This window comes from Merops nubicus, unplaced genomic scaffold, assembly GCF_000691845.1.
Source record: "Merops nubicus isolate BGI_N331 unplaced genomic scaffold, ASM69184v1 scaffold28570, whole genome shotgun sequence".
Lineage (NCBI taxonomy): Eukaryota > Metazoa > Chordata > Aves > Coraciiformes > Meropidae > Merops > Merops nubicus.
Window position 1 is genome coordinate 40,142 of NW_008585414.1, and position 11,010 is coordinate 51,151.

The following is an 11,010-nucleotide window of genomic DNA, read 5'->3' on the forward strand; positions in this document are numbered from 1 at the left end:
AGTGTATTCGTTAGGGTTGTTTGAGACAGCTGCTCCTTTCTTCCTTCCTAGGAACTAGGACAAACACCTGCATTTTTGTCCTTGCTGTAGTGGATGTTTCAGTATTTTTGCCAAGAGAAAGAGGACAAGGACAAAGGACTTCCCTGTCCACTCATCTCCATCCCCATAATGTTTTATTACCATGGAGTTCATAGCTTTCTCTTGGAGAATGAGGTTGAAATCCTGTGAGACAAAGCATCAAAGTCTCATAACCTCAGTGAGTGTCTGGGCTACTGCACCATTTGATGAAAGGAGAGCATGGCCAGTATTATCTCCAATTCCCCAAATCCATCCATCTAGTGCATCAGGCCTTTTACCTGCCTTACAGGTAAAATATCTTGGTAATGTTCCAGTAGAATATTTCAAGTAGAAACAAAAAGATGTGTGGGGAGAAAAGGGCAGATGGAGAATTTGGTGGGATTTTGGCAAATGGAAAAAATATATGTGGAATGCAAACTGATTCTTTCATCCTGGTGTTTGAAAACATTTCCAGGCTTCATCAGTGGGACTATAAATAGAGGAAATTCAGCTTTACAGGCAACACTCAGAAAATTAATGATATTGTCTCCTCAAAACTTTGCTATACAAATAATACAAAATAGAAAAATGAGGTAATTAAACCTCAAAATCCTGTACAGTAATAAAAATAAAGGCATTAACTGTGCAATAATAAAGGAAAGAAGAGTTAAGTACCTGGGCTTGGCTTCAGCTTTTGGTTCTAAGAACTACAAACTGCACTCACATATCTGTGTCATTTACTATGAAGAGTATCACATGGCAGTGCTGGTTGGTTGTGTCTTACATAAGACTCAGATAGCAGCGTGGTCATTGCCTTATTTTTAGGACAAAGAGTAAACCTACAGCTGTTTAGAAAATTATGCACAGTTCTCACATGGAAATTCTTTGCTTTTCCTAGGGAATACTTCATATAAAATTTCAGAGCAGAAGAAATGCATGGTTTGTCCAAAAGCTTTTAGATCATTAAAACCCATGGCCTGTAAAGCCATATGCAGAACGCAGCTCATCACATAGGCCACATCACCATTAACACCTCAACACTGATCAAACAGAATCATCTTCTCACAGTTTCCATACTACGCACTCAGCCTCAGTAAGGTCCCAAGAATCACCAAGAACTTTGTTTCCCAGAGCACAATATTTACACCTAAATCCTACCAAAAAATTTGCTCAAAGCCAAGCTTCACACCATCTCTCTAAGATCAGCAAATGTAGGCAATTTTTGACTAAGGATAGAAATTAAACCACAAGGAATTCTCACAGAAGCTTTTTTGTACTGTACTAGAAATGAGAAGAGATTTAAGAATTTGATCAAGACAGATTACCAGATCTTGCTATTAATAGACATAAAGTCCCAATAATTGTAGAAATTAATAGTTGAACAACCACTTGTAGCTGCCTTCTCAAGAGCTAGGTTTAACCAACAACATGGTACAGAGAGGTTTTCCTGGTAAGGATCCTGGCTTGCAGAAGTCGTCACTAGGAAAGGGAATCGGAGCTCCTCAGGCTTTCACACACTCCTAAACCACACGCTCCTGCTGATAAGTCAGTGGGAGCTGGAGAGGCAAACATCATTTACTTTCTCTTCTGTTTTCCTCTTGCTCAATCACTTTGAGCTCAACTGTATTTCAAATATTGTCTAGCTGTGTACCACAGATGACTGGCAGACTCTTCAGAGGTTTGTGTTTACATTTGGATAGCATGATATTCATGCCTTGTGCCATGTGAGATGGCCCAACATAATTCATCTGCAAGAAATAAGTTGTTTCATTGCTAACTCTTCATGGGACACATGAAGCGAAGAAAAGCATGTACGTCAGATCTGTTGTTCTTTGATTCCCAACACTGAACAGGGAGAGGGAGTGAGGGGAAGGAGAGAGAATCCAAACTAAACTCAAGATTTCATTCAGAGTAGCCTAGATTAGACTTCAAGGCCGAGAAGTGTTACAGCTTGGAAACAGACACTGTGATGCAATACATGCCAGTTTCTTAGATGAACTGTTAACTGGATTTAGAATAAGTCTGCCAAAAAGTCAATCTAGTAAAAGTTACAAAACTGGGATTAAACTGGGAAATTTGTCTGCAGTTGGCAATGAGTGGCAAACAGCATTACATTTTTATACAGTACATGAGAACCGACAAGAAAATAAAGTCCCTCTAGCCTTTCTTTCTATTTGTGGTAATTTCCATGGGTTACTATGCTAACATCAGATTATTTTGATGCTACTAACCGTTGGCATGTATTTTCCCGAAGATCTGAATCCTACTGAAGTCAACAGAAAGAGAGGTTTTAACTTCACCAGATCCAAGATTTGAGAACTAGTATTTGCACACAAGGGTGCTCAGAAGCTTAGAGGAGTCTGTGTAATTCCCCTTTTTGCCAAAAAAGGTTCCCGGATAGCAGAATGGCCCAGGAGACAGATCACTTGATTCAAGATGTAGGATACTATGGTCCAGCTCTCTGCTCTGTCACAGACTTTCTGTGTTAACTCAACAGGTCACTTAGCTCCTTTAGGCCACAATTTCTCATATGTAAAATGCAGGTAAGAGCCCTGTCTTGAAAGGTGCTTTGCTGTCAGGTGCTCAGAAAACCAAACAGATCAATCACAGAGACAAATATCTGTGAATCTGCACCTGCAACAAGACTTGAATTGCGGAAGATTTTCTTTGTCACACTGGTCAAATTACAGCCATCCAGCAGCATCTTACAACACTGCCAAGGCAGTGTGAACTTTCTTCTAGCTCACTGCTGCGGAGCAGGTCACTGTGGGATGGGATGGCTGCCAGCAATGGCAGGAGGGACGTGTGGGAGCGTACGGATAGGAGCAGGGAGGGAAGCAGGGGAATGCTGCTGCGAGCACAAGCTGGCAACTAACCTGGTTCAGCTACGTTGTCAAATCATATACTGAACACGCTCCACGTGTCTGTGACAGTAACGCTGCTCAACTCACAAGGTGCTGCTGATGGCTAGAGAAAAATGGTACAGAGCTGCTGAAGAAACCCACTCACCAGTGCATTTCCTGGCTTTGCTCTGGCCAGTTTTAAGTCTTCTACGCTTCTAGCTATATCTTGACCACATCAATGTGACCACCACTGCCTACTCCCCTTTTGCTAATGCAAGGAAGTGAAATATCCAGGTTTCAAAAGTTTCAGTCTACTCAGCGCACACAGATAATTATATCTAATTATAAAGTATATATGCATTACCTATATTTTAATTTGTACAGAACATTTACACACCGAGATAGGAGCTTGAATTTTAGTTTTCTAGCTGGGAGATAGCACAATTTTAAATATCTGGCTACCACATTAAACAAGTGTGTGAATTCCTGCCTGTAAAAATGTCATGCTCCAGGGAAGTTGTCAAAAAGCAGCTGGAAACCTACATTTCTGACCCTAAACCAGAGCCTGAACCTTTGTACTCTTTCCTTTAGTCTCCTCACCATGCTGAACTGCAGCCTAGTTTTAACAGTGTACAAAGTGATCACATCGACTTGTTCTTCATGTGGTGCTTTACAAAATACTTGTCTGAACCACAGCCACAAACACTTTGCCCTACTCCACTTATGTAATCACATTCAGAAATAGTTTTATGGTTTATTGGATAAAAATAGTTCTTCAGAAAGCCATATTAACAATTATTTCCTGCTCTTGCTAATCCTAGAAGAAAACCTACCAAACAAGCAAAAACCTGCAAGATTATATTCTCTATATGTGTATTTCCACTTACTTCAGAGATTTCTCTTCATTATAAGAAATTTGGTGTAACACCTTCAGTCTATGTATGTTGGCATTAAATTTTCAGTCAGCCTGTACTATTCCCAGCCAGCAGCTGTTGTGTTTGCACGGGAACACAGTGGCTCTTGTGCTTCCATGGGCCACCAGTAATGACATCCCAGTGTTGATGGTGCAGCAATGTGCATTTGTTCAAACTGCTACTTTTATTTACACTTTTTTTCTGTATGTGCACAAACATCCAGAGTCACATACATTGAGAAATGTGAGACAAAACCTGCCCATGATTAACTTCAAAACAGCCCCACTAAAACCCTTGCTTCCTCTATCAGATTTTCTTCTGCAAGCAGATACATGAAAATGAAGAACTGCTCATATTTCTTAACGAGGTAAAATTTGTAAGAAGTTAAGATCGTGAGCACGTCAGGAAAAAAATTATACTCTATGTTCACAGAAATTTTGTTCAGATTTAAAACAGAAGCAAGTAACATCAGGTTAATTTGAGTTTGAAAATAATTGCTCTATGTTTATGTTAGTTGGTTGGACAACTTAAGATAAACCTGTACCTTCGGACTAATAAAAGATGCTAATTGCCCCTGTCACTATTGTTTGATTTCACCTGCAGGCCATCATGGCTACAGCAACCCTACACTATTAATTTCTTATTACATACCACAACTTCTTTTAGACAGAAATTAATCTGGGGGGGAAAAAAAACAGTAAAACAGAAAAAGTGCTAGCTAAACTCAACTACCTATAAACAATACTGGACTCTCCCATTAGCTTGCAGTATTTCATTGCCTTTTAACTCCACTTTGTAGCATTTTGCTCTGGAGTCAACACCTTACTCATTAATGTGATATGCTTTTAAAGCATAATGGCAATGCTTTCCTAGCCCCATTCCTTCCCTCTGCTAGAGAGCATTGTATGATGAAGAACTCACTTCAGGGACCAAGCAATGATTCCCAATCTTCAACTGTACAGTCGAGGATGTATTAAAAGTACAATACTGCCTTTTTAATTTGAAACGTTATTCTTGTCGTTAGCAATTTTCATTTCCAAAATGTGCCTAGAAAATTGAACTAAAGAAAAGTTTGATCTATGGATTAGTTACATCATTCTGAAAAAAAAGTCATCACATTCATGCTTTGCAGGTCTAATAAAAGATGCATATAACTCAATAAAGTTGAAGATTGTATACAACTAGTATAGTCCAGTGGCATATTTATGTACTGTCATGTTAACTGTTGCTTAGGTTCACAGGGCAGTAAATAACTTGTCTGCTGACTTTCATATTACACAGATGGAAGAGTTATGTATGTGAAAGCAGATGCAGGCCTTCTACTTTTTCTTCCTTAGTTGTTTATTATGTTGTACTTAAAAAATGAAAAGGTGTTGGCTCACACAAAAGGCCTCTTCCAATTTTTAGTCTTCTAGATGCCTGCTTTTGGATTGCTATCTGACTCTGAAAAGTCTTAGACCTTTTCATCCCCACTTATTTTATTCTGAGTTTAGAGTTGCCCTCTGAGTAAAAATTCTTCACAGACTTACTGTGCCTAGCTTCTGAGATAACCAATTTGTGAGTCACTTTTGCCTGCTCTGTCCATCAGCCCTGTTGCCCTCTAAATGCATGTAACACTTGAAAAATGGCTTATCTTTGCAAAGGGAATAACTGCTCAAAAGTGCTCAGATATGATAAATGATAAACACAGTTTATATATACACTGCAAAACAGTGTATTTACTGTTCTAATTATGCTGTCATATAACCAATATCCAGAAAAAATTACATCATTTTTGAGAGGTTCATTATGCAATAAACAGTAACATGTTGAGACGGGCAGAAATGAGACTCCCTGTAGCATATTTGCTATATTGCCCTGACACTTATTCATGTGACAAATCATTAAATGAGGGAAAGAGATTACAGCTACATTAACTAATCCTTAATTAGCCTCCACATTTCCAAAGGCCACATAGCACATGAAATCTCTGAAAACAATTTTATTCCTAGAAGAATTATGTATACTATCTTCAGTTCCTACTGGAAAATTCAGACACACAAAGTAATCCTTTTGCAGGAGAATTTTTTTTTTTTTTTTTTTCCCCACAGATTTTGCTCTCTGCTGCCTAGAACTACCTAAACAACATGAAGGAAACTATTGAAAGATCTCAAAGAAGTGGAAGGATAACAAAGCTCTAAATAAGTTCTTCAGCACATTACTTGTAACAAAGTACTTAGGTTTGAATTCCTTATTTCATGGGAGGCTCTAGAAACAAAATATGACTGCAGTGTATTTTGCTGACACAGCTGCTTCTTAGAACATAGCAGTCACTCCCTGATTTTTATGTGATTCTTCCTTCCTAAAAACAAGCAGGCCTTTTCTTGATATCAAGACTGCTTAACTTTCTCTCAGAACACTACAGCCAGGAAAAATGATAGCTTTAGTTAGTCAGAAATCAGAAAATCTCCAGTTTTACACTGGCTTAACTAAGATTAGAATTTGATCTATTAAAGTGATTTGTTGAGACATGCTGTGTGAAAGAAAAAAAGCTCAACAAGATGTAATTTTATAAGGCTGTTTGCTGACCACCAGCTGTTGGCCAGCCCAGAGAGCAAAGCCAACCAAGAAAGCAGATGATACCATCTAGTGGCTCCCACCCTTTGGCACATGTCTCACACTTCCACAGACCCGCAAACTCCAAAACTCCTGCTTGGCAAAGCTGTACTCACAGCAGTACCTTTGAAGAAAGTATCAGAGAACAGATTGTTCCTGTCAGAGTGGAGGGAAGGTGTTAAAGGTAAGGAAGGTATCTTGGAAGGGGGAACCCAACAATCTGAGCTCCCTGTGAACCTTCCTGTTACCTTGTAATTACGGGCACTGCTCCAAAGCTGTATGGAAGGAACAGCTCTGTGGCACCAGAGAAGGAAGGAGTGGAAGAAGAACGCAGTTTCCAGTAAAGAGAGTTCATTCATTTAAGTCTTTTCTCTATGCTGAGCTGTCTGCCTTTTCCTAGCACAGCTAATCTTTACCAGAGCTGAACTTAGAGCAATCCCCCCCGAACAGATTTTAGATGAAGCAACCAATATACAACATCTACCATTTCAGTACTAAAATATTACCAGGATGTTTATTCCACCATGCAATTTCCAACTTTTTCTACTTAGTGGCTGCCACGATTTCCTCCTCTCACCCCCAAGTCTCACAGATCCCTGTCTCCTTAAAACTTTCCCGTAACCTCTCAGTCTTTGGCCAATTCTGTCTCTTTGGTCTCCTGAAGAAAACAGAAGCCTCTGTCAGCTAAAATTTTGTGCTGCCTCTCCATCTTTGCTTGTTACTATTTGGGAAATACTGGTCAAGAGTATATTCAGCAGTATGAAGGAGTGGCTAAATGATCAGGGATGTAAGTCCTAATGATTTGGAATCTTTTCTGGTTCTTTAACTTTCTGTAGGATTTCAGACAAGGTGCATTTTCTGAGCCTTGTTTTTTCCACAAATGCAATATATGCAGGGATAGGCTACATCCTTATTTACTATTCACCAGTTTCTAAAATTCTATTTTAAAAATGAGAATTGCTCTTTTAGAATTGCTCAGCTATTTATTTTCCAAGCCGCAGATCATCTCCTTCCTGCAACAGAGCAACAAAACACATCATACTGGCACTGCCTGACAGATTAAAATGAGATTCTGAAGATCCACACTTGCCAGAGAAGCAGAGTAAAATATAAGCCTGCTCTCAGAGATGTCAGTGCCCTTCAGTAGAAGCAGGAAATCTGGACTCCAAAATGGCATAAACCCAGGTCTGCGCAGACTGATTTGGTTACTGCTACAGGCCTGCATAGGGCAATAAAAACTTTCCCACAAGCTACCTCATAATGACTTAAGGCACATATTCTTGCAGCTAGATCTGTGTTACTGTAGCCAGGCAGTGTCTGCTACCAGAAAAGTCCTTTCAGCTTTCTCCGTAGTGCTCCACCACACTCAGGGTAAACACTGGTTTGGCGACAAAAACTGGTGCTGGCCGGTGGTCTGAAGCTTCACCTGTCACAGCAACAGACATTTGGTCAAAAGGCTCTGGGTCTAGACAAGAGACATCCTCATGCAAAACAGCCAGTCGTGTGCTAAATAACAGTAGGTTTCTAATTGACCTCGGGTGATTAGGAAGAGGCTTATAATCACGTCAAACTACCTGCAAATGATCATTTATGTAAGAATGTACTGGGTTTCTTGCATCATCTGCTTAATCTTCTAAGGATTTAAATGTGATCTGTTTTGCTTTCTCAGTTACAGCAGCTAGAAATCTGGTCAAGTTTTAACCTGAAGGTAAATTATTATGAAAATCTTTCTTCCTAGCTTGTTCTTTTAGGAGGTATAGTTTTCTTTCTTTAATTCTGAATTGAAATGTATACCAGTATTAATTTCTATAAATAGCAGAGGACTAATATTGGAACACAAACTCCTCAAAAATTTGGAATATTTTAATAATCTTTTTTGATCAACAGTGTGCAAAAGTATAGTTTTTTCATAGGGACTTCAAGGAATTACTTTTGGTTTTCTAGCTGCCTTTGAAGAAAACTCAGTTTCCCTAGCTACATTCTGCAAACAAGCTGCAGTGAGAATCTTTGCCTGCCGATGAAATTCTGACTATTTCAATATGGCCTAGTTTAGGCAGGCTTTTTTATTTTCAGTCACTTTAGAACTAGTCTGAAAGTGCAAATGACTGCCAATACCACAGAACACGACTCTTCTTGCTGAGAACCGTGCCTCTTTCTCACAGGAATACAAAATTTCAAGCTTTGAGCAGAGGCTGATGAATGAAATTGAGTTTCGCCTGGAGCGTACGCCGGTGGATGAGTCAGACGATGAAGTGCAGCACGAGGAAATCCCTACAGGCAAATACATAGCACCCATCTTTGATAAGCGACTCAAGCATTTCCGGGTAACGGAAGGATCTCCTATTACATTCACTTGCAAAATAGTTGGAATACCTGTTCCCAAGGTAGGTCATTCTCACCTGATTCCAAGAGAAATTTCATAAACCCCCCAGAAATGAACTTCTGAGAAAGATGAGAATTGATCTGTGATAACCAGTGATGTGTCTATAGCCAAGAAAAGAGGACCTGACAGGCCCGGCTACGTAGAGGAAATGCTTTCTGAGTTCAGCCTGGAATCGTTCTATTTCACATCGTAGCTGATCTGCAAATTTTATAATATTCTCAAATTTTTACTAGCAATTGTCCTGTCATCTATATTTTTTCTAGTCACTATTCCACTACAGAGCAAGTGTTAAGTCATGGGTATGTGTGTGGGGGGTGTTGTGATCTCTACAGGTTTACTGGTTCAAGGACGGCAAGCAGATTTCAAAGAAAAACCCACATTTCAAAATGAGCAGAGAAGAAGATGGAACATGTTCTTTACATATTGAAACGTCTACTAATGATGATGATGGCAACTATACGATTATGGCTGCAAACCCACAAGTAAGACGTTTTATTTTCCTCTATAAAAATGCTTGTTTCTTCACTTTTTAATATATGTTAATAGGCACAAAGATGGGGTCACCTAGTCTGACATGAAATGGTGACTGTATCAAAAATCAGATGCTTCAGAGGACAGGAGAGGAAACCATGTAATGAAGAATGACAAAACTGCTCCCCTGTTCTGTCACACCATAGTCACAATCATTAAGGACATTTTTTCACACTAATAACTCCTGCCCTATGTTCTGACACCCCCCTCTGCTGCTCCTAAGATATCTGTTGAGATATGGTGACAAGACAGTCATGATATTTCAGGCAGGAAAAATAAAGCAAGGGGAAATGAAAAGTTACATCTAATTTGGAAGCATTACCAAATACAATTATTCTTTATCTAGGATGCAAAGATGTTGATCTACAAATCGTCTCATCCCCTAACACCATTCTCCTTCACCCCATGTGCTAGCTTAGCTGTTTATTTAGCAGCACACACAAGTAGGTCAGGCAACTTTTTCCAGTTTGTTTCTTATTTTTCTGAACTATATTTCAGCCCAGCTACTTTTCAGTTTCTGTGTGGCTGCATAAACAAGTACACTAGCACAAAGGCCCTAGCAGGCAGTGCCAGTGGAGACACAGTGGCAGGAATGGACAAGCACAGACAGACACTGCTTAGGTTGGTTTACCCAGCACCACTGCTAAACGTGTTGCTGCAGCCTTGAGGAGTCAGAGAAACACTGCTCTGAGCACACAGAGAAACCCCTGCTGCAACTGCACCCCACCACACACTAAAAGCATTTGCTTTGAAGAAGTAGAATTTGTACTATAGTTCAGTCACTTTAAAAAAAAAATAAATCGTAATACATTGTAAAAGTTAAATATTTATACCTTGAAATAAAATGAGCTATTAACCACCTATGAATCCCATTTCCATTGTGATTTGCAGGGGAGAATCAGTTGTTCAGGCCACCTGATGGTTCAGAGTACCCCCATTCGGGGCCGAATATCAACAACTCAGCCTCACAGGTAAAAGGAAAGACAAGTGTTTCAGACCCTCTTTATGCTTCTTACTGAAAGTATACCAAATAACTAGCTATAGTACTTAATGCACTATGCACTCTGTACTTCAGTTCTGAACCATAAAATGGAAACAGTACCAGCAGTTCCCTCCCAACTGGTCACCTGTAGAATGTTTTTCTATATCTGAAGGTTGTCTTCCAATAAAGGGAAGTTTAAGTATTTCATTTACCTGTTGCAATGGAGTTAAGGGCAATTTACCTGTTGCAATGGAGTTAAGGGCAAGGGATGGATTAGTAAGATTAAATTCAGGAAAAAAAAAAAAAAAGAAAAAAAAAAGAGGGAAGGACAGCTTGGGAATCCAAAGATATTACATGATATAGTTAATGTGATAATCTTTCTAAATGGAAAACATGCAAGTGTTAAATTACAATCAATCCATTTCTTTCTTTAACCCAAGCTATCTGTTTATCATTTTCCACAATTTCTTCCCTTTTTTAAGCGTTAGGGAAAAAAAAACAAGATTGACTTCCAAACACCCCCATGCCATTTTTGTATTGCAGAACACGACCCTGGGTGCCAGAGGGAGACAAAGAGGCAGTTCAAGAACGCTTTTTCAGGCCGTACTTCCTGCAGGCTCCAGGTGACATGGTAGCACATGAAGGACGACTCTGTAGGTTGGACTGTAAGGTATTGGCTGGGTCCTTGGTTCGTTCTCACTTTTC

The 11,010-nt window shown here is 39.5% G+C and overlaps 1 protein-coding gene across 1 annotated transcript in view; it reads left to right on the forward strand.

The window, feature by feature from the left end:
• Positions 1-11,010, forward strand: part of MYPN (myopalladin) — a 45,090-nt gene that overhangs the window by 26,991 nt on the left and 7,089 nt on the right. Inside the window, exons 12-15 of the mRNA XM_008947406.1 lie at positions 8,572-8,793; positions 9,125-9,274; positions 10,215-10,294; positions 10,849-10,975. Of these exons, the coding sequence (XP_008945654.1) occupies positions 8,572-8,793; positions 9,125-9,274; positions 10,215-10,294; positions 10,849-10,975 (579 nt within the window). The remainder of the gene's footprint in view (positions 1-8,571; positions 8,794-9,124; positions 9,275-10,214; positions 10,295-10,848; positions 10,976-11,010) is intronic.